Consider the following 23,879-nt stretch of genomic DNA (forward strand, 5'->3'; position numbering starts at 1 on the left):
GCCAAACAGTAATATGAAAAAAATTTCAATCTTGCAAGATAACAAATTTCATTAATACATTCCTAATAAATTTTTTCAGGAATTCCCTATAAAAAAATATACAATATTTTAGCAATGGCTTGCTTTCATTACTTTATGACTTGCGCTTGACAAAGTTGTATTTTACATTCTTTGGTAAAAGATAAATCACTAAACTGAATTTTCAAGAAAACAAAAATTAGGTAGATATATCTCAACTAAACAAGAAAGTCTGCATCAGAAAGTTCAAGAACTTTGTGGAGACCAACTGGGTTTACACCCGATCGAAATGAGTTTCCTTCAATGTACCTATAAGAAACAATTAGCAGATAAATTTTCAGTTCCCTGCAAAATTTAATGAATTGCAGTATCATTTGAAGATTTGATTGTTAAGAACTCACATTTCTTTCAAGAATGGGTGTTTATAGAAGGCATCAGGAATCCTTCCGGAGAACTGGTTGTGATCCAAATACCTTAAACCAAATAAAAGAAATATTAAGTTTTTCACTATATGCTTTAGCTCCCAACTGACTGAACCAGTTGCATTTGTAGACCATCCATATGAAATGTTGCCAAGCAAAAAACAAAACTTACAGATGAGTTAATCTAGGAATGCGAGCAAGCTCGGATGGTATTACCCCAGACATCTTGTTGTAGGACAGGTACCTGTAGCCATGAAACATTCAATTTAATAAACTAAACAGATGGATTGTAGTAAACATTTCCTATCAATGAAGATGTTTTTTACTTCTCTGAGAAAGAAGAACCATCTAAGGCAATAGGCAACTTACAAAATTTCCAAGTTGGTCAAGTTTGCAAGCTGTGATGGAATTCCTCCAGTAAAATAATTGTTATTCAAGTAGCTGCACATCATAAGTACAAATAAAGTTTCTTTATTTTGTGGAAAAAACTTTCACAGAATAAATTGTAAAGGATTAAACCATTTGGATAAACTCACATGTTGCGAAGAGCTGGAAAACAACCTTCAATCCGAATAAGTTCTCTTATAGTGCCCACCAAGTGATTGTTACCAACATCCCTATAAAGAAATAGCATTGTAGTGTAAGGCATTAGGATTCAGGTACAAATGCTTGATCTACAAAATGTGCTCAAAGATGGAAGTTTACAAGTGTTGAAGCTTTTGTAGGGTCCCTAGTTCTGCTGGAATCCGCCCAATAAGGCGATTTTCATGCAGATAGAGATAGCGGAGCTCTGGAAGGTTAGCGAGTTCTTTAGGAATTTCCCCTTTGAAGTTGTTGAAGCTCAGATATCTGAAAAGTATGTCCATCAAATAAAGATCAACTATAAGCAAGTAGCTCTGATAGAAACAGATACATAAATCTCTAAATTTATCATGAGAAAGCTAGACTACTCACAAATGCGTTAGGCTCTTCAGCTCACCGATTTCAGGGGGAATAACATCCTGTAGTTTATTCCATCGCAAATTACTGAAAGAAACATACAAATTAGCAAGTCTAGAACAGAATAAAAAGTGAGTGTGTCAGCATCAATTATTACTGATTAATTGACATAAGGCACCAACCATCTAGATAAAACTACAAGAAATTGCAATACTCAAGAGGCTAAAATAAAGAGTGTAGGGCATACAGTATCTTGAGGCGCTTCAACCGTCCGATTTGAGGAGGAATAGGCCCTGTCAACTTGTTGTTATGGAGATCCCTGTCATAGAGTACCATGATCACACAAATTATGAACATTTTGAATCAATAATGTAATAAAATATGAGACATAACTTTCAGTTCTTAGCTGCATTCAATTTTATCAAAGCCAAAACTACTAATTCAACTCTGCTGTTACTAAATCATAGAACTTCAGCAGCAAAAGTATTAAAAGGGCAAATTTCGTGTTAATTAAACAAGACTTCTGAGAAGCTAGATTTGATCAATATCACTCATAAAACATAAATTCAACTTTAACTTTGAAAGCAATCAAAAGAAAGAAAACCAGAAAAAAGGGTTTATGATGGATCTTACAGCCTAGTGAGGTCGAGTAGATTAGTCACAGCAGTAGGAAAAGGTCCCACGATCGAAACTGCATACACTTCCCTGCAAGCAACCAATTGAAAGAACCGTCTTAAATTCAAAACCCATCACTTTATTTCCAAATAAAGACAAAAACAAAAGAGAAATTGAGAAATTAACGAAATGGGTCTATCAAGATTTTCAAAGCTTCATAAAAAAAATACTTACAACTCAGTAACAACTCGGTAATCCCCCTGAGTAGAGCATGTGACCCCAGACCAAGGTGGAAGATCGCCATCGCCACAAGGATCGTCTCCAATCCAAGCATACACCACTCTCCATCCGAGTGAAGCTTTAATCTCATTCAAAGCTTTCACTGCCCAAAAAACAAAACAAAACAAAATCAGACCCAAAAAAAGATAGAGCAAACCGACACCAAAATAGAGATCGGAGGAAGCTCACCGTCGCGTTTGAGGGTTTTGGCGTGGATAAGAAGAGGGAATGCAAGGATCAGAATAAATGTCGGAATCAGAAAACGCAGCCCCATAGTTTATGGGGTTGCAGAAACAGAAACAGATCCTTTTGTTGTTGGAAATTGGATTGAAAAATGAAATTTTGGTATTCTGAATCTCGGATTTTGTGGAAATGGCGAAGGTGATGATGAGCGAGAGAGATCGAGTGAGGGTGAGAGGGAATCGTGGAAGAGAGGAGAGTGAGTGAGTAGGCAGAGAGAAATGAGTGTGAAATTGAGATGAGATGAGAGAGAGCTGGATCGATCGAGAGAGAGAGAGAGAGTGAAGATTTTATTTAATTGAGAAAATAAAAACAAACTTATTATTAGTCAAACAGCTGAGTTGTTTATGTGAATGTAAGTGTGCATTTAATTATCTTCTTTGATAAATTTAATACACACTAAATACACCATTTACCTAAATACAAAACGCGTCTCTACTTAATTATTCATATTGTATGCTTGTATATGGGTCGGGTTTTTTTGACACCAAACGAAACCGGCATGAGATTGGAAGGTACGAAAAAAAAATATAAATTTAAGCATGCACGACATGATATTATAAATTGACAAGATATGACATGATATGAAAAATATATCTTTAAACACGACACGGTACGAAAAACACGAAAAACATCACACGTAAACACAAATAAACTAGCTCGAAAAACACAATACAAAACTAAAAAATACGATACGACATATTAAAATTTTTTATAATTTATTATTAATAATAATAAAATATGAATTTATTAATTATAAATAAATTTAAATAATAATAAAATTTAAATATTTATAAGTAAATATTCAACTATATTAATAATTTTTTTATATGATTATCTGTAAAATATTATTTAAAAGTTATATTTATATAACTAAAGCTTTAAAATATACCTATAATTTGATAATTATAAAAATGTATATATATATATATATGAAAAAGTAAAATATAAATTTAAGCTCAAATATAAAAATAGATTGACCTGTTTAAGAAATATGGGTTGGCACGAGCAAACCACGGCACACATTCGAGCATGGCACGAATATCGGGCTTACAGGCTGTGCCAGGCCTAACTTTTTAAAATGTTGGCATGACACGGCACGACTCATATTTTATTGTGCCACGACACAACCTGTTTTTTGAAATACAGGATAAATACAAGTCGAGTCAGCACGACATGCACGAACTTACAGCACTAGTGTACATTATTTACCTAAATACATCATACATCGCCTCTCGATATGTATTGTATTTCGTTCAATTAAGTATCTAATCTAATACAATTTAATTTAGAAGGATGCTAAAAGATATTAATAGTATTTAATTCTGTGTATATATTAATTAAATTAACTATCAGGTTCTATATAATTTAATTTAATAATTATTATGAAATATTACTTACCATTCTCAAAAGTGCAACTCATAGTGATATTATGTTGGAGGGTATTGGGAAGTTTTTGGGCAAAAAAAATCTAATTGGTGAAAAAAAAGAAGCCTTTCTGTTAAAGAAGTTTTTTTAGGTTTAGGTGGGGGAATTAGGCGTGGCCCTACTATCCCACCTTTGAGCATACCCTACAATAGGAATTACTTATCTTTTATAGCAAATACTCTTTTATTTAATAACTATTATAGAATATTGGTAACTATTTGTAAGATACCATCAAAAAATAATGTTAAATACTTTTTTTTTTATTAGTGTCTAATAACAATATTCATGTTTATAAAATACTCAAATTGGATTAGATTAAAAAATCCAATTAATTGGATGTATTTATTTATAAAAATTAATTATTAAAATGCTCATGTTCATAAATATATAAACTTCAAAAAATCTAAATACAATGCTCACGAACAATATTAATTTTTTTTTTTTCAGTTTTTTCATTTTTACATTTTAAAGCAGTTTATTTTTATATTATTACAGAAATTAACATAACAATTAACAGAACAACTTAAATCAGAATCCACAAGAACAATTAAATTAAAAAAAAAAATACATGAAATAATTTCTCTTAATTCATTTTTTTTTGTTAATTGAGAATTTAAAAAAAGCATTTTTTTCATTTTTTTTTTACATTTTTACGAAATCTACGTAAAAAAAACTAATATAGAAACTCCTATTGCAACAAAAAAAAAAATATTTTAATATTAAAAAAATCATATTTCAAAAAAAAAAAAAAAAAAAAGAATAACTCCACCAAATCCAATACTCCTAGTATTGTGAATTAGTACCAACCAACTAGAGAAGGTGTTCATTCCACGAGTTTCATCTTCTTCATTGTTAAGCCAGTGGGGTATTCAATCAAGAATGACTGTAAAAAGAGGGGTTTTTTTAATTGATTCTGATACAGAGTTTTAGAAAAGGCAATACAATCCAACTGTTCAATTGAAAATTCCCCAAGTCTGTGTTTTCCAACTCCAATGGTGTTCAAATCTCTTCCCTGTTACTCCTCTGCTGTTGCTGCTGCAAAGGACCTATCTTTATCAGTCTCCTCAAACCATAAACTCTCCTCCCTTTTTATGCCACGGAAAACACCAAATAAACCCCAAACCCCTCAAAATAACAAAACAAAACCCACTTCTTCAAATCCCATAAACACTTCGGGATCCTTACTACAAAACTTACTCAACCGCAACTCAGGTAATGTTTCTCTCTCTGAATTGCGTTTATGCTTTGATGAGATGATTCGCATGAACCCCACTCCTCCAGTGTCTTCATTTGATCCTTTGATTGTTGTTTTAGCTAAGAATAAGCACTACTCTGATGTTTTCAAGCTTTATAATTGGATAAACTCAAATGGGTTGTTCCCTAGTTTCAGAATGATCAATGTTTTGCTTAATTGCTTTTGTAATTTAAATCGGGTTTCTGATGGTTTTGTGGCACTGGGAATCATGATAAGGAGGGGTTATAATCCAAATATTGTGACTTATACATCTTTAGTTAAAGGGTTGTGTTTGGAGAATAAGATTATTGAGGCAATTAGCTTATTTAAGAAGATTTTCAAGTTGGGGTGTAAGCCCAATGCTGTCACCTTTGGTACTCTGATTAATGGGTTGTGTAGGACTGGAAATACAACTATTGCACTCGAGTTACATGAACAAATGGCTAGTGGGAAAGATCATGGAGATGGTTTTAAGTGCACACCGGATCTAGTTTGGTATGGGGCTATCATTGATGGGCTTTCTAAGGAAGGGTTGATAGAAAAGGCGAAAGAACTGTTCTTGGAAATGAAAGCTAATGGGATTTGTCCTGATGTTGTTGTTTATAACTCTTTGATGCATGGTTTGTGTCACACAGAAAAATGGGAAGAGGCCAAAGCTTTGTTTAATGAAATGACAGATCAAGATGTGCAGCCTGATGTAGTGACTTTTACTGCGTGGATCGATGTGCTTTCCAAGGCGGGAAAGATGAAAGAAGCTTATGATGTGCTAGAAATGATGACTGAGAGAGGTCACCATCCTAATGTAATCACTTACAACACTTTGTTAGATCGCTTGTGTCATATTGGTAGGCTTAGTCAAGCCAAGAAGTTATTTCTTTCCTTCCCAGCTAAAGGGTTTGAACCTGATTTGTTTAGCTACACGATTTTGATTCGTGGACTTTGCAAGAAATGGAAGACCAGTGAAGCTTTGAGTCTCTTTAGGGAAATGACTGCTAAGGGAGTTAGGCCAACTGTAGTAACATACAATACTTTAATATGTGGTCTCTTCCATACTGGAAACATTGATGATGCCCGTAAACTGTTCAGTGAGATGCAAGTTCATCATCTTGTACCAAATGCAAGTACTTATGCTGTGTTTTTGAGTGGACTGTGCAAGAACAAGCATGTTTCAGAGGCGTTGGAAGTTTTTCATAGTCTTAAATGTTCTGAGTTTGAGCTGAATGTTCAAATTTTCAATACTCTCATCGATGGATTGTGTAAATCAGAAAAGTTTGAGATTGCTTGGGAGCTATATCAGGGATTTATCAAGAGAGGCCTGGTGCCTAATGTTGTGACATATTCAATCTTGATTCATGCGCTTTGTGAAAATGGAGATTTCGAAAAAGCAAATGGTATGTTTCTTGAAATGGAACAAAAAGGTTGTGCCCCGAATTTAGTCACATATAGCACACTGATGCATGCTTTCATAAAAAACAATGAGATTTCAAAAGTGGTTGAACTTCTTCATAAAATGGCAGAGAAAAATGTGCCGCCAGATGCTTCTACATTCGCCATTGTGATAGACGTACTATCAAAGGATGAAAAGTATCGTCAATGTCTAAGTTTGCTTCCAACATTTCCTGTTCAGAAGCAATGGAAAGTTGAAACGATTAGTCTCAAGTCAGAGGCATGAGTTTTAGTTTACAATGTTTTTTTTGAAATGTTGTGGATCTTGACCAATTTTAAGATCTGTAACCGGAAGCTACATAGTATGAAGGGTGGAAAAACAGCTCAACTCAAGATTCTTGTGATTAAGGAAATTGATTTTGTATGGACCTAGCTGCAATGAATCTCTAGACTCAGCTGAATAGTTTATCAATGCATGTAACACTTCATTTTCTTTCAATCCTCTTTGTTTTCTTTCTCCTACCATATATTAATTGTATATAGTAGAGGTTAATATCGATAGAATCATTGCTTGTTATGCTATCATCATTCTTTTTATAAAGATCATTCTCTTGTTGTCTAATTCTGTATAATACTACATCTTTTTCTTGCATTATGATTCCTTGAAAGAAAATACAGATTGCAGATTTGAAGAAGAAAAAGAATGAAGAACCCCATATAGTAAGGACTTTATTATAGCAAAGTCTTTAACTTGTCATTGGACTGATGCACCCTTATAATAGTAGCATATACAAGTATAGAATGGTATATGGGTCATTGATAAGCAAGACAATCACTAAGCTGTTATTTTTCTTCTTGTTAACAGCTGTATTTTTATTGTTTCTGTTTTAACAGTAATAAATTTCTGTTATAACATTTGTTAAGTTGTTAAACTGATTGTTCAACAAAGGATTTGTTGCCTCCAAAGCTGATAATTCTCTCTTCACACATGGTTCTGGTCCTAATCAATTCATTCTCTTAGTATATGTGGACAACATCTTGTTGACAGGTCCTAACAGCATTCATATCTCTAACTTCATTGCTGATTTGCATAAAGTTTTTGTTGTCAAAGACCTTGGCCATTGGACTATTTTCTTGGTGTTGAGATTTGTCGAACTACTTCTGGAATGCATCTTTCCCAGTGTAAATACACTGCTGATCTCCTTGCAAAGCTGCATATGGAGGGTGCAAAGGCTAGTCCTAGTCCGACCAGTTCCTCCCACTTCTTGTCTTTACAACATGGCGAGCCTTTTCCTGACAACACACTATATTGGAGCACTTTAGGTGCTCTACAATATCTTACATTGATTCGGCCCGATGCTGCATTTATTATCAATAAAGTAAGTCAATTTATTCATGCTCCAACATATATTTATTGATGTAGAAAATAATGAATCGAATTGTGTATGTATTTCATAGAATAGTACATATTTATATACAAAGCTAGAAGACTAAATGGGAAACTACTAAAATACAAGTTTTCTTAATTTCTTTACAACTATTATATTAACACTCTCCCTCAAGCTGGAGCATAGATATTAATCATGCCCAGCTTGTTACAAAGATAATCAACCCGCACCCCATTTAAAGCCTTTGTAAAAATATCTCCTAGTTGTTCTCCGGTCTTCATATATCCTGTGGAGATCAGACCTTGTTGAATTTTCTCGCGAACAAAATAACAATCAATCTCAATGTGCTTAGTTCGCTCGTGAAATACACTCACGGGTTGCGACCCATGAAAGAGGGCGCCGCGGCCCGCCCCTCTGTTGCAGCGAAAATATCATCTTTTTTCTCACGTGGGCTTGGTGTGGCTTCCTAATTCAAAGCTGAATAGAATTTTCAGCATGTGCGTTTTTCTATCTTTTTAGTTCCTCAATGGCTATATAAGGAGTGAATTTCAGTTGATTTCGTCAAGCAATTGGGAAGGAAATAAATAGCAGAATACGGAGTACGAATTTCAGAGATCAACGACAATACTAAAGTCATTCTTCAGAGGGTTTTCAACATTCTTTTCTTCTCTATCTTCTTCTCTTTTCTTAAATTAATATGTGTGATTTTGCTTCCATAAACCTGAGTAGCTAAACATTTAACTAGGGTCTAGATGTATATTGTTTGACATTATTTTATGGTTTTAATATGATTTATTTTTTCTCAGTTTCTATGTATTCTATTTCATTCGTACTTAATTACTTTTAATTGTCTGGCCATCAATTAATTGCTTTATGATTTTGATGCGAGATCTGAGAAGTGAGTGTCAATTATGTTATAGTTAAATAGAACTGAATTTCGATATAGAACGAGAGTACCTGTATGGTTTAGATAGCTTATAGAGTTTCTGTGTTTAATGCATGTTGCATGTTAAATTTATCACGAGAGTAAAAAATTTACATGTAATTGGAATTCATATATCTGAGAAGACTATAAATTACATTAGTAAACCTGCTATTGCATAGAAATTGGTAATAGGAAGATAATCATATTAGGCCATAATCAATAGATACAATTGAAATCGAAAGCCCTAACATTTATTGACTGTTAATTTCCTTTATTAATCTACTTACTTCTTACTTTCACTATTTTTCTTATTTTAATTTTCTCTCAAATTCTTATTCAACCAAATAGAAGTAGAAGTTTAATTTTAAAGTACTTAACTACAATCCCTGTGGGATCGATCTCACTCTTAGTGAGTCTATTACTTGTTACGACATGTACACTTGCGTGTTGAAATTACCACAACAACACACCCTATACTTTCATCAATATGCAATTCGAATTTCTAAGGAGGTAAGTTTGAATACAATTGGAAGTTCAACTTAATAATCTTTGAACTGTATATCCACCAAATATTTCTCCATCCTTATCAGTTCACAAGATCTTTAATTACTTACCTTAAAGTTTCTCAACAATACTAGAAATTCATTAAATTTTTCAAACATTTCAAATTTCTTTGCATAAGGTAAATATCTAGAGTGATTGTTTTAAGAATTTAACGATAACTCATATCCACCCCTAAATGTACATCTATATTTTCAAATACAGATGATTCTACTTTCAAGTGGATATTGGCATATTTTCTCTTTGTAGTTGTGGTCTTTTTGATGACTTAGTTTTAGTTATAAGAAAGAGTTCTTAGAATAGTCCAAGTGGTTTTTGGTCACAGAATACAAAACTCATAATCCATACATTAACATACAGTTCGGATCTATTTTTAGAAAATGAATATTAACAACTTGTGAAAGTCATACTGTATAGTCCAATGTATTCTTGGAAATTGAAATTTAAATTTCTATTTGGAATCTAAAATTTAAAGTCAAAGACTTATATTTATACCAAATATTCAATGACTAATTATTCTTTCTTAGATCACCACTACTAATCTAACTCTAAGTTTAAATTGTCTCTAGTAAGCATATATAAGTAGGAAATTTTCTAAGATCGAGGATTTATATCATTTCAGGATAGAACATCTGAAATATAGTCATCTGCGCCATTTAATTTCATAGAAGAAAATAGAATGACATCATAAGCAAATTATTTATAATCCTTCTGTCCAATGATATACTTTCTAAGTAATTTCTTAATGAAAAACTAAGAGGAAAAATAAAGGATAATTTTAATTAAAATAATAATCCAACAATGTCCCGTTTAGGCAAGAGTCAAAGTTATTCATATTTTATAAACTTTTTCATTATTTCATATTGTAAACACTAGTTTAAGTTGTCATCTTTGGATGATTCAACTAGATGTTGCTAATGTCGCTGTAACTGAAGAAGAAAAGTTTAGAGAGCCGGAGTCATATGAGGAGGCATACCAATATTCCAAGCGGCTTGAAGCTATGAAAGAAGAAATATTTGCTCTAGAGAAGAATCAGACTTGGGAGCTGGTGCCAAAGCCAAAGATAGTGAAACCCATTTCGTGCAAATGAGTATACAAGGTAAAAACTCGTCCTAATGGTAAAATTGAGAGATACAAGGCTCGATTAGTTACTCAAGGATTCTCTCAATAGTATGGGCTAGATTATGACGACACATTTAGCCCAGACGCTAAGATTACAACAGTACAGGTTCTGTTAGCACTTGCAGCTAGTAAAGACTGGAGGCTATGGTAGATGGATGTGAAGAATGCCTTTCCAAATGGAGAACTTGATCGAGAGATATACATGGTAAAATCAAGAGGATTTGAGGATAGGGCTTATCCAAATTATGTTTGTAAACTAGAATAGACACTCTATGGTTTGAAGCAGGCTCCGAGAGCATGGTAGGATAAGATTGCTGAGTTCTTAGTGGAGAGCAATTATGTCATGGCACATGCAGATTCAAGCTTATTCATCAAAATAAAAGAAGCAGAGATCGCAGTTGTTCTTGTATATGTTGATGACCTTATCATTACTGGTGATGATAAAGCAAAGATTCGTCAAACAAAGGAGAACTTGTCAGTTTGCTTTCAAATGAAGGAGCTTGGATAATTGAAACATTTTCTTGGATTAGAAGTCGACTGGACTGAGGAAGGTTTATTTTTTAGTCAACAAAAATATACTAAAGACTTATTGCAAAGGTTTGGAATGCTCGAGTGGAAGTCCATCTCACGACCTATGGAAGCTAATGCTAAGCTATGTGCTCATGCTGAGAAGGACTTGCAAGATAGAGCAATGTATCAGCAACTTGTAGGTAGTCTAGGCTACCTTACATTAACTCGACTAGATATTTCTTATGCAGTGGGAGTAGTGAGCTGATATATGCAACATCCAAAGAAGCCTCATTTGGATGCTGTTCGACGAATGTTGAGGTACGTCAAAAATACCATTAACTATGGTCTCTTCTATAACAAAAGTGATGAGGTTAAGATTGTTGGATACTACGATGCAGATTATATATGTTGGAGATCATGATACCCGACGGTCAACTACTGGGTATGTTTTCAAGTTTGGATCTGGAGTAGTGTCTTGGTGTAGCAAAAGGTAACCAATAGTGTCTTTATCAACCACAGAACCAGAGTACAGAGCAACAGTAATGACAACTCAAGAGAGTACATGGTTAATACAGCTGATGAAAGATCTACACCAATCTACAGATTATGTAGTGCCACTTTATTGTGATAACCAGCCTGCTATTCGCTTAGCAGAAAATTTAGTGTTTCATGCTCGAACAAAGTATGTGGAGGTGCATTATCATTTTTTAAGAAAAAAAAGTACTCCAAGAAGAGCTACAGATGTACTAAATAAAAAGCGAAGACCAAGTAGCTGACCTGTTCACAAAAGAACTTAACACAACAAAATTTCAAAAACTCAGAGAACAACTCAATATGAAAAGTCTATGTTGAGGGGGAGTATTAATTATTCACCACTGCCTTTCTAGTCTTCTAGATGATTCTAGCATATACACTAAAAATGTGGTAACATTTCAAGAAACTTTTTAAGAAAATAATTACTAGAAAATTCTAGAGTTAGCTTACAAAACTCATTGTAATATTGTATCTAGAAAATCTAGTAAAAAATATCAACCGACATTACCATGTATATATATACATGGACTTTAAGTCTCTAAAGAATGCAAGTATTATAGGTGTGTTTAAAAGCATTCATAGAGGTGTCTTAAGTGAGTGAGTCTAATTTAAGAATTTCTAAGAGTGTGTCTAAGTACTTTAAATAATTTAAGTGTGAGTATCTAATAAAATAAGAGTGAGAGCTTCGTGTGTAGTGTGATTAAGAAAAGTATTAAAATTTTAGTGTAATTATTTTTGCAATAATAAAAATAATTATGTTTTCACGTGTTGTCCTACAGAATTTACTTCTTACTTTGGTTTTGACAGGTTGTGACTTTGCTTCAACCTTGAGTTTGAGAGCATCATATTCTTATTGGTATATAATTTCAAATAAATCATTAGGGGCTCGTTTGGAACGCCGTATTAAGTCGTATTGTTGCTGTTTAATCATTTTTTTTTTGCTGTTTGATCATATATTTTTTAAAAAGTTTTAGTCAGCTCCTCCATTATTTGCTTTGCTCCTATGAATCTGTAATTTCATACTTTATTCTTCATGGGGTTTGCCAAAAGATATTGAAACATATCCAATTATTGAAGCTGGATTTATAACGTGTGTGCTAGTTACTATGTGGTTAATCTGATCTAGATCTTGATATAACTATGGAAGTGTGAAGTGTCATTTGTCAAATTCAGTACTCTGGTATGTTATGTTATGTAGGTGTGCTTTCAAGTTTGAACAGTTTTCTTCTTTAACTTCTTCAATGATTCATAGTTTTGTCTTCCTTTCAAGTCTCTTAGTTGTAATTGTACTCTATTGGCTTGGATTTCACTTGCTGGGTGAGCCTGTGCGAAGAATACTTAACTAGCCAAAATATGTGGTAATCTGATGTCCTCATTAAATTATTTTCTATATGCTCTGCACCCCAAATTTTCTTGGCTGTGTTATGTTTCTACAGGAATTTTGATTATGGGCACCAAGAGTCAGTTTGGTACAACTATTTCAAAGTAATGTAGGTTGAGATATTCAAATAATATTTATAATGTCATATTTATTTACAAATTCACATATACTTAAATAGATTTCAATATAAACATTGTATCTATTTAATTAAAAACAACAGTATATGTTTTTATTTGAGCCTTTAGGTTCTCTGTTTCGGGCATTAGCCTTAAAAAAATTATCATCAACAAAAATATTGTACATATTTTTTTTTGTTGTCAAGAACAAAAATACTATATTAATTGTTAGTATATTATTCCAAAAAAAAAAAAAATTGTTAGTATTGTTAAGATTCTAATTTTAAAGTTAATAATATTATAATCTAGTTTACTATAATCACAATATATTTTTAATAAAAAAATATTGGGTAATTAAAAAAAATAATTTTTTTTAGACTATAATGCATGTTAAATGGCCTGAAGGCCTTCTTGAACTTCATTCAAGATGGAAGTTCCCAAAAGTTACCAAACAAGAGTCAAACCAAACTTCACAAAATCAGTATTAAACAAATGCTATCTATCATTGGAAATAAGATACTGAAGATTCTAAAACAAATAACTATGGTTTAAGCAAGTTTTTCAGATCAATGTATTGCTCCAACCATAATTGTAGGATACACATTGCATCTCAAAAGGTTATGCAATTACTATCTAACGTCCAATAACTGGAAAAAATGACACCAATGAAGTGAAACAAGATGCTGTATCAACCTTGATCTATTCCATCACAAAACATTGTATTGAATCTTCTTTACTCAAAAATCTCAGGTATAATAAGTGGAGGACACCATCTTCAATACCTTATCCAGGGAGCTTTTCTTTAAACACATAATGCTTGAAAATCACGCTGCGATATGCGACGAAAATTGTACTATATTTAGCACAACAAATTCACTTTGTGATAAAATTGTAAGTAGTTAATTTCTGTTAAAGTTGTTAGTTGGTAACTTGGTAGTTGGTTACCTGCACCTGCTGAAGATCTATCAATCTTGTTGACGACAACAAGTAAAACTTTCTTTAAAACAACTCTTGTTTGTGGCATTGGACAATCCACATAATCTACCTGCAAAAGGAAAACCTCTTCTACTTTAATAATGTATAGAACAATGCAAATCAATGATTATATGAATGGTACACATAACAATAATTGAAATACATTTTACAAAAGGTGGTAAGGCGTACCGATTCAGAAATCTCCCCGAAATTGGAGTGTCCACATGTAAAATGGACTGAAGGCTCACTTCACTCATGCTGCTGTGACTGATTGAAATACACATACAAATATATGCATAAGAGAATTAGGGTGCTGTGAAACAATAGTGCTTTGGGCCCAAACCAGCTAAAGGATTGCTTGTGTGGAGTGATGAGCTCTTGATGCTGACTCCTTATGGTTACTTGAGGCTGAGTGATGCAAGAAATCTTCTTAGAGGAGGAGTAAGAGTTTTCTTCCTCCCACTCATAGTTTTCTTCCAGCAAAGGGCAATTATAAATTTTGAAACTTTCAAAAGAGGGTGGCAGTGAACCTTCGAAAGAGGGTGGCAGTCCTTTCACTGGAAGTGTCTGCAAGTTGGGGCAGTTAGACACGTGTAGTTCTTTCAAGGATGTGAGCTCTTGAAACCCCCCATTGTCATTTAAGGTTTTAAGACAAGCAATGTCATTAATTTTAAGGGAGATAAGACTAGTTGGCAGGAACCCTTGCTCTAGAAAGGAAACCATATCTTCACCTCTATAGCCTCCAAATTCTAAGCTTATCAGATTGGGAAGTGTTTCCAAATTCCAATTCTTTCGAGATGCAATTACCTTGTCACAACGTTCAATGCGAAGCTCACACAAACTGAGAGGCAACCCAAATTTAGGAAGTGATTCTAACTCTGGACAATCATCAATAACTAGTTGTTGTAGAGAAGGTAGGAGAATAGGCAGTTTCTCAGGGAGAAACCTTAATTTGCAGCAATTTAAGAGCTTGAGTTGAGTCAGAATTGGGCAAAGGAAGTTGTTATCAGGTAATAATGTGAAGTTAGGACAATTATAGAAAGAGAGAAAAGATAAAGAGTTTATGGGGCTATTGAATTGGGAGAAAGATTCTACATTTTCACAATTTAAAATTTGGACATATTTGATGTTGGGAAAGGAATCTATATTAAGCAATTCGAATGAGTTGGAAGAATTTTCAATTGAAAGATATTGGAGAAATTCATACCTATAGGGTGGTAAGAATTCTAAATTACCGCAATGGCCCACATTTAGGTCTCTCAAGTTGGCAAGAACATACCTGTGATCACTATTGCTTGATTTGAATCCTGGAAGCTTCTTACAGCACGAGATTCTTATTTTAGTGACATTGGGCATCATTGGGAGCGAAGAACCAAGCTCTGGGCAATCATAAATATTAAGCTCTGTCAAAAAGGGTAAATGATAAGGCAAATTGCCCGTGAGGCCTTGACACATACTTATAACTAATGATTTTAGCTTTGGGAAGGCTACAACATTTGGTTCAGGCATTGACCATTCCTTCCAGTTCGACATTTGTGTAAATTCCAAGGTTTCCAATGATGCAAATGGTGTAGAAGTAGTCCCATAAAACTCAAGACTCACTGTCTCTATTGTATGGCACTTTCCAATCCAAAGAGTTTTGAGAGATGGTAACTGCCCGAGTGGTGGCAAAGTACAGAGTTTATAACATTCTATGTTGAGATATCTCAAACTTATGAGATGATAGAAATTTTTAGGGAACTTTGTGAGAGTCTCACACTGAAGTATGTTTAATGTCTGTAAATTGTACAACATGCAAAAGGACTTGGGCAACTCTTTGACTGAAGTTTGAGAGAGATCCAAGTAGCGAAGGTGCTTTAATTCACCTATTGATTTAGGCAATTCATCGACACAACAAAAACCTTTTAGAGACAAAAATCTCAAACGCTTCAACTTCAACAAATCTTTCAACACATGTTGAGCAAATTCGTTTGAAGTGTAGATAAATGGCCCAACAGGCAAAATTGTACGCATACAAGTTCCTTTAGAAATTGACTTGAATAGCTCATCGATGTCACAACTCTCTAGGGGAACTGTAACGTGTCGTGTTTGCTTCATCAATTCAATTTCATAAAACTTATTTCTCTCCATTTGAATAAACTTCTTTCTAGATACAAAATTAGCCAAATCAACCATAAGGTCATGCATGATGAAACGAAATGCATGAACGTTTGAATGTTGAAAAAAAGATCGTGAAACTAAATCACTAAAATACTCATATCCCACTTCTTCTCTTGTTCTATTTCCATTTGAATGCTCCAATAAATTATCTACCATCCAAAGCCTAACCAACTCATCTATCCTAAATTCATAGTCTTTAGGAAAGAGGGAACAATAAACAAAACATCGTTTTAAATGTGATGGAAGATAATGGTAACTCAATCTCAAAGCTGGAAGAATATTTTCTTCTCCAACTGGCAAATCCAATACATTACACTTTGCTATTCTCTCCCATTGTGTTACATCTGTAAAGCACAAGAGGCTTGCAAGGACTTTCACAGCTAAAGGCAAGCCTTTGCATTTCCTAACAATGTCTTTGCCAATTCTTTCAGAGTATGGATCCATAAAAAATTCTTCATTGCGAGATACAATCTTCACAAATAACTTCAAGCAAGCTTCCTCCTTCAAGTTCTTAAGATGGTGAAATCCAGTTGTTCCCATTATGGATCCCATGATAGACACAACTTTAGAACTTCTTGTTGTGACAATTATCTTACTACCTTGAGCCCCCACTCTAAAAATCATCTTCATTGCATTCCAAAATTCATATTTTTCACACCAAACATCATCCAAAATTATCAAGAACTTCTTTTCCTTCAACCTTTTTTGTATGTTCTCTTGCAGCACAATCAAGTTCTCAACAGCACAAGTATTTCTAGTTATTGCTTCATGAACATTTCTCATTACCTTACAAATATCAAACTCATCTGACACACAAACCCATGTCTTGAGTTCAAAATGTTTGTTAACTTCATCATCATTATAAACAGCTTGAGTCAAAGTAGTTTTACCAATCCCACCCAAGCCCACTATTGGAATCACACGTATCTTTTCACTATCCACTTCATTAGACAACAACATTCCCTTCAAACTTTTCTTTTCATCATCTCTACCAAAAAATTCAGAATCATCTATGGTTGACATTGAAGGTGGTCTATGTGTCATGATCTTCTCAACGCCCTCTTGTAGATTAAGGATGTCTTTCTGTTTTTCAAAAGTTTCAAACCTCTCAAGAAGCTTCTCCATTTCTGTCTTCCTGTCAAGATCAGTTGAGTCAAAATTAGAGAGGAATTTACTTACTTTGGTTTTGACTGACTTTGTTTCCACCTTGACTTTGAGAGCATCATATTCAATTTCATCAAAGAGATCCTCTGCATCTTCAACAACATCTTGAAGCTTGTCCAGCCACTTCTGAACTATGGGGTCCCTCATCTGTTTCTGATCTGCATCATTGAGCACTTTTGCAAGAGAGAGGAACGTAGTCTCTAGTTTGTCGAGAATCCTATCGAAACCAGAGTCTTTCTTTCCCCTTAAGAAGCTAGCCACATCAGAAGAAGCAATCTTCTTCAGCAGAAACTCAACGGAAAAAGAGACAACAGGTCCTACCACCAACTCAGCCATTGTTCCCCTCCTCACCAGTTCAGTTGCAAGTACAGTAAATATGATTCTCCGAATGTAAATCAGCAATGGCAATAATGAGAGAAACAAAACAAAATCACAGTTTCTTAAGAGGAAACAAAAACAATGCTTTGAAAAGTAATATATAATTATAAACTATAACATGAGCATGTGCATGTGACCGTTACTCGTAAGCTGCGAGATTAACATGTGCCTTTAGATGCTTTTCCCACATATGTATATACTAGATATTCTAAGTATATGTTAATTTTATTTTAGTTTTTATTTTTTTTAATATCATAATTTTAAAATTAATAATATTCAATGTAGTGATAATCAATGAAATAATAGTGATTTAAATAAAAACAAAAATTACTATTATACTTTGTAATAGTAATTAAAAAAAATTATTATTCGTCTTAAATTTATCTTCGGAATTAATAAAAATGCTCATTTGATTAAACTATTAAAACATTTAAATTTAATTTAAAATAATATTTAGAATTAGTTAATTTGAAAATAATTTTTAATAAAAAATAAATAATATGAACAAATTTATTATTAATTACAACACTTTAAGTGAATTAAACATAGATGCTGACCTTTTACGTGCAATATTTTTTTTATTTACAAAAAAGTCACCCAATAACTTTTCACAAACTAAGAATTCTGTTATATAGCACATTTTATATAGAATAGATACATAATACATATACATATATATGTATTGAGAATTGCTAAAAGGCATCATCACTGGTCTCATATAACTTAAGAAAATAACTTTTAGGCAATATCGCTAACCAATCATAAGGCGCCACCTATAGAAGGTGATGGGCACCGCCCAATAACAATCTCTTATGTATTGATGCAAAAGCGGAAAAACTCTACTCCAACACCAATGAAAATAAAATTATATAGTATATTGTTTGGCTGCTTTGGAATTGGAGTTTATAAGTTGTGGCCAAGAATAAAAAATTATACATGCCTTGGAAAATGAAAGACTGTTGTATTATAAAATAATATAATATCATAAAGTACAAGGTAAATTTATTACTCTATTCGTAAATATGAATTATGAAATGACAAAATTTTATTGGAAAATTATTTTATATATTAATTTTAATTTTTTTAAATTTACGGTTTGAGTTGATTTTGTGGTTTTTATGTGGGTTACTATGCAAATTTTAGTTGCTCTGTTGATTGTTATGTGAGTTACTATATAAATTTTCGTAAAAATACAAAAAAAAAAAAATTGTTTTGAAATGTAAAAATAAAAAAATCTCAATTTTATTAGTCTTAACCCTTAAACAGAACTAACTTATTAGAATTTTTAGGACTTATAAGAAACATGAAAAAGACTTATAGTTCATTCTAGCAATAATTATAAATAAACATTGTCTTATTATTATTATTTTCGATAAAGAAAAACAAATTTTATTAATCAACTGGACATATTAAAAACAAACAAATCAGCAAAGGCTATAAAAAAAGCCTCCGAAAAAACACTCATTTCACTCAATTTGAGATTCGAGTAATTAGTTCTTGTTCATAGAAGTTCATCTTTTTTTTCCTTTTAACACTATACAATATGTAATGCATCATATTAGGTCGTATTGTATTGTATTGTATTATATCGAATTGTATTTTATACAATATTTTTATGTAAAACTATATGTGGTATTAACTTTTATGTACACCTAAATATATAATATTTTAGTATAAATTAAAGTTTAACATAGTTTTATATAAAAATATGATATACAATCCAATTCAATATAATACAATACAATACAATACGACCTAATACGGCGTTCCAAACGAGCCCTTTATTTCTTTCACTATGTACTCAAGTGTATAAGAAGAATCCTTATGGAAGCATTTATTTCGGTTGAGCTAAATACCATGCGCTGCAATAATTGCATTTACTACAGAAGCCAAATGACCTGATCTTGTGCTATTAATCTAGATTTTCCAAGGACAAGCTTGAAAACTCAACCAATACAATATAAAACTCATTGAAGAATCATTACCAACTCTCTAGAATTTTCTTGAGAATAACTAGATAAATCTATCATTTTGGGTCAAATCTATTATTATTAAATTAATTAAAAATAGTTAAGTCCTCTGAAAGCTTTAAGAATATTTTAGTAACACAATTAGGTAGAATTTTTTAGAATATTATAGTTGGTTTTTTAGTAGTATAAATAGAGACCTTGGGTCCTCAAGTTGTGCATCCAACAAGAGTGTTTCAAAGTGTGCCTAAAAGAGTTAGAGTGTAAACAAAATGTCCCAAAATGTGAGTTATATACAAGTGCATTATAAAGGTGTGTAGAAATAAATAAAAGTGTGAGTGCTTGGTGTGTTGTTGTCAAGATAAAGTGTTGAAGTCATGGTGTAATTATTTTCTCAATAATAAAGTAATTACAATTTTCTCGTATTGTCCAACAAGTGGTATCAGAGCCGAATTGAGTTTGTTCTGAAAGAGTCTTTTGTTGAGTTTCTTAGAGTGATCGTGTGTGGTTTAGTACTATAGAGCTTGCACGATGGATGACCTTCAAGTGGTTGGCAGAATTAAGAAACTTAACAACTAAATTACAACATGTGGTTGATGCACATGGGGGTATATCTACAAGGCCAAGACTTGTGGGATATCATTGGTGGCAATAAAGTCACACAACCTGAGGAGGCAACCACTTTGAAGAAATGGAAGATTAAAGCGGACAAAGCCATGTTAGCAATTTGGACCACAATCAAAGATGAAATGTTAGAGTACATCAGGTCGGCGAAGACACTGAAGTAAGCGTGGGATACTTTTGCATCATTGTTCACCAAGAAGAATGATACAAGATTGCAGCATCTGGAGAACGAGCTTCTCTCATTCAGGTAGTGCGACACGAAAATTAACTAATACTTCATCAAGATAAAAAAAAATTGTCGTGAAATCTCTGCATTTGACTCTACTGTTGGTATGTCAGATACTAAAATTAGAAAAATTATTATTCATGGATTAATGCTAGAATTTAGAACTTTTATTGCTGCAATACAAGGTTGGCTAAGCCAACCATCTCTTGGTAAAATAGAAAACTTGTTAGCTGACCAAGAAGCGTTAGCTAAGCAAACATCTGGAGTCTTATTAAAGAGTGATGAAGAAGCACTCTTTAGTGGTTATAAGAAAGGTCGATCTCGACCACATGCTAGCAAAAAATTTAAGAAAAATGATGACAAGGATAGTCATCATAGAAGCTCCCACACCGGGGGAGCTCAAAAGAAAAACAACCAGCATGGCCAGTCAAAGAATAATAATAAATTTGATGGGAAATGCTATAACTGTAGAAAGTATGGTTACATGGCTAGAAATTGTCAATTCAAGAAGAAAATTGCAGAATGTAATGCAACCACATCAAATGCAGAAAAGACAAGTGACAAAGAATGGGACGCAGAAGCATCTTTTACTGTGGAGGAAGAAGAATTAGCTCTAGCAGCTACTGTTCCAGGAAAGATCGACTACAATGATGATTGGATAGTCGACTCTGGCTGCTCAAATCATATGACTAGAGATGAAGAGAAGATGAGACAAGATCGAGTACAAAGGTGGTCGTGTAGTAGTGACGACCAACAACTCAAGACTACCGATTGCTCACATCGGCAAAACAACAATCATGTCGAGATTCAGCCCAAAAGAAGTTTCACTCCAACATGTCTATCATGTACCTGGGATGAAGAAAAACTTACTATCATTGGTGCAGCTTACCGTATCAAGCCACCATGTCGTATTCGGTCCTCAAGATGTCAAGATCTACCAAGATCTTGAAATATCTGGAACAACAATGATGAGAGAATGACGCTTAGAGTCTGTCTATGTAATGTGAGCAGAGTCAACTTATGTAGACAAGACTCGAAAGAACGAAACAATAAATTTGTGGCATGCAAGGTTAGGACATGTCAGTTATCACAAACTCAATGTGATGATGAATAAGTCTATGGTGAAAGGTCTTCGTCAACTCGAGGTCTGAATAGAGACCGTATGTGGTGGCTGCCAATACGGTAAGGCGCATCAATTACCGTATGAAGATTCAAAGTTTAAAGCCAAAGCACCATTGGAATTGGTCCATTCTAACATGTTTAGGCAAGTCAAACAACTATCAATCAGTGGCATGCAGTACATGGTTACATTAATTGATGAATTCTCAAGATATGTATGGGTTTTTTTTATGAAAGAAAAATTTGAAATATTTTCTAAGTTTAAAAAATTCAAAGAAATAGCGGAAGGAGAAGTTGGCAAGAAAATCCAATGCCTTCGAATAGATAACGGTGGCGAATATACCTCAGATGAATTTTTCTGAGTATCTTCGAGAATGTCACATATGTCATCAATTCATGTGTGCAAATAAGCCACAATAGAATAGAGTAGCAGAGACGAAGAATCACCACCTTGTAAAGACATGTCGAAGCATGCTACGTGCGAAGAATATTCCAAGAAGATTTTGGGCCGAAAGTATGAAGACAACAGCTCATGCGATCAATAGACTTCCCCAAGAAAAGTTAGGTTTTGTTTCACCTTTTGAAAAAATGTGGGGTTGTAAACTTGCAGTAAGTCACTTTTAAATATTTGGTTGTGTGTGAGCCATCTACGTAGAAAATTTGACAAGAAGGCGATACCTCGTCCATGGAATCCTTGTCGATTCTTCTCCTCGTTCCTTTTATCTTAGGCATCTCATTTCTTTCCATAGGCATACATTGCAGTCTAACATGCTTTCTAACTTTAGGGGACCGAGAATCAGTCTCTTGAGGCATAGGCATAGGCGGGATAGGGATAGGGCTTTGTTTGCTTTAACATAGGGCTAAAAAAAGCTCTACGTTTTCTTGTGTTGAGAGCTTCTCATTCTCTTATAGAAGTATATCTTTGTGGGATACGACAGCCAACGGAAAGGGTGGAGATGTTGCGACTCTACAATTGGAAAGTGTTATACATCAAGGAATGTGATCTTAGATGAGGCATCATCATGGTGGTCATCGTAAAAGGAAGCATTACTAAATTCTAAAGAAATGGAAAACAATTTGCGAAAAAATTGGGGAGCAAATTGTTGAGTTACCTCTAACTCGAGATATAGATGAAGAAGAAAAAACTGAGGATGATGCACTTCAGAATCCATGGCAAACAGGTGTGCATCAAAGAGTAGAAGATAGTCAACCAGATGCAGTAAGTCCACAACTTCAGAGATCAACAAGAATGCGAAAGCCGAATCCCAAATATGCTAATGCTGTTGTAACTGAAGAAGAAAAGTTCAGAGCGCCAGAGTCATATGAAGAGGCATACTAGAACTCCAAGTGACTAGAAACTATGAAAGAAGAAATAAGCGTGCTAGCAAAGAATCAGACTTGGGAGTTAGTGCCAAAGCTGAAGGAAGTGAAACTCATTTGATGCAAATGGGTATACAGGGTAAAAACTCGTCCCGATGGTTCAATTGAAAAATACAAGGCTCAGTTAGTAGCTCAAGGATTCTCTCAATAGTATGGGCTAGATTATGATGAGACATTTAGCTCAGTTGCTAAGATTACAACAGTGCGAGTTCTGTTAGCACTTGTAGCCAGTAAAGATTGGAGGCTATGACAGATGGATGTGAAGAACGCCTTTCTACATAAAGAACTGGATCGAGAGATACACATGGTGCAACCAAGAGGATTTGAGGATAGAACACATCCCGACTATGTTTCCAAACTGTAAAAGAAACTCTATGGATTAAAGCACAACAATTTCCTAACATCCATAAAGCACAGCAGACTTCCAAGTGCTTTCACAGCCAATGGCAAGCCTTTGCATTTCCTAACAATTTCTTTGCCAAATTTTTTCGAGTTTGACTCCATAGTAAATCCTTTATTGCGAGCTATAATCTTTACAAACAACTTCAAGCAAGCTTCTTCCTTCAACTCATTAAGATGGTGAAATCTAGTTGTTCCCATGATAGATGCAACTTAATGACGTCGTGTTGTAACGATTATCTTACTATTTATCCCAAAAATCATTGTTAGCACCAAACATCATCGAAAATTACCAAGAACTTCTTTTCCTTCAACCTTTCTTGTATCTTCTCTTACATCACATTCAAGTTCTCAACACTACAAGCATCTCTAGTTATTGCTTCAAGGAC

At 33.7% G+C, this 23,879-nt stretch overlaps 4 protein-coding genes across 4 annotated transcripts; 1 reads left to right on the top strand and 3 right to left on the bottom strand.

The window, feature by feature from the left end:
* Positions 1 to 14: 14 nt before the first annotated feature.
* Positions 15 to 2,929, bottom strand: LOC115711526 (probable leucine-rich repeat receptor-like protein kinase At1g35710). Its single transcript, XM_030639879.2, has 11 exons — positions 2,463 to 2,929; positions 2,229 to 2,376; positions 2,013 to 2,084; positions 1,627 to 1,698; positions 1,395 to 1,466; positions 1,146 to 1,289; positions 977 to 1,057; positions 810 to 881; positions 613 to 684; positions 420 to 491; positions 15 to 327 (listed from the first exon to the last, which is right to left on the bottom strand). The coding sequence occupies exons 1-11, from the start codon at positions 2,545 to 2,547 to the stop codon at positions 237 to 239; spliced, it is 981 nt and encodes a 326-aa protein (XP_030495739.1). The 5' UTR covers positions 2,548 to 2,929; the 3' UTR covers positions 15 to 236.
* A 1,796-nt stretch (positions 2,930 to 4,725) lies between these two features.
* Positions 4,726 to 7,183, top strand: LOC115709874 (putative pentatricopeptide repeat-containing protein At1g12700, mitochondrial). The gene has a single exon (XM_030638117.2). It carries the CDS (start codon positions 4,934 to 4,936, stop codon positions 6,845 to 6,847), a length of 1,914 nt encoding a protein of 637 aa, XP_030493977.2. The 5' UTR covers positions 4,726 to 4,933; the 3' UTR covers positions 6,848 to 7,183.
* A 6,459-nt stretch (positions 7,184 to 13,642) lies between these two features.
* On the bottom strand, positions 13,643 to 15,731 carry LOC133035408 (putative disease resistance protein At3g14460). Its single transcript, XM_061111280.1, has 2 exons — positions 14,263 to 15,731; positions 13,643 to 14,143 (listed from the first exon to the last, which is right to left on the bottom strand). Exon 1 carries the CDS (start codon positions 15,604 to 15,606, stop codon positions 14,323 to 14,325), a length of 1,284 nt encoding a protein of 427 aa, XP_060967263.1. The 5' UTR covers positions 15,607 to 15,731; the 3' UTR covers positions 13,643 to 14,143; positions 14,263 to 14,322.
* Positions 15,732 to 15,826: 95 nt separating this feature from the next.
* LOC115711037 (putative disease resistance RPP13-like protein 1) lies at positions 15,827 to 17,733 on the bottom strand. The gene is made up of 2 exons (XM_061112313.1): positions 15,939 to 17,733; positions 15,827 to 15,849 (listed from the first exon to the last, which is right to left on the bottom strand). The coding sequence occupies exons 1-2, from the start codon at positions 17,731 to 17,733 to the stop codon at positions 15,827 to 15,829; spliced, it is 1,818 nt and encodes a 605-aa protein (XP_060968296.1).
* Positions 17,734 to 23,879: the final 6,146 nt, after the last annotated feature.

The sequence above is a fragment of the Cannabis sativa genome, chromosome 3, assembly GCF_029168945.1.
Source record: "Cannabis sativa cultivar Pink pepper isolate KNU-18-1 chromosome 3, ASM2916894v1, whole genome shotgun sequence".
Taxonomy (NCBI): Eukaryota; Viridiplantae; Streptophyta; class Magnoliopsida; order Rosales; family Cannabaceae; genus Cannabis; species Cannabis sativa.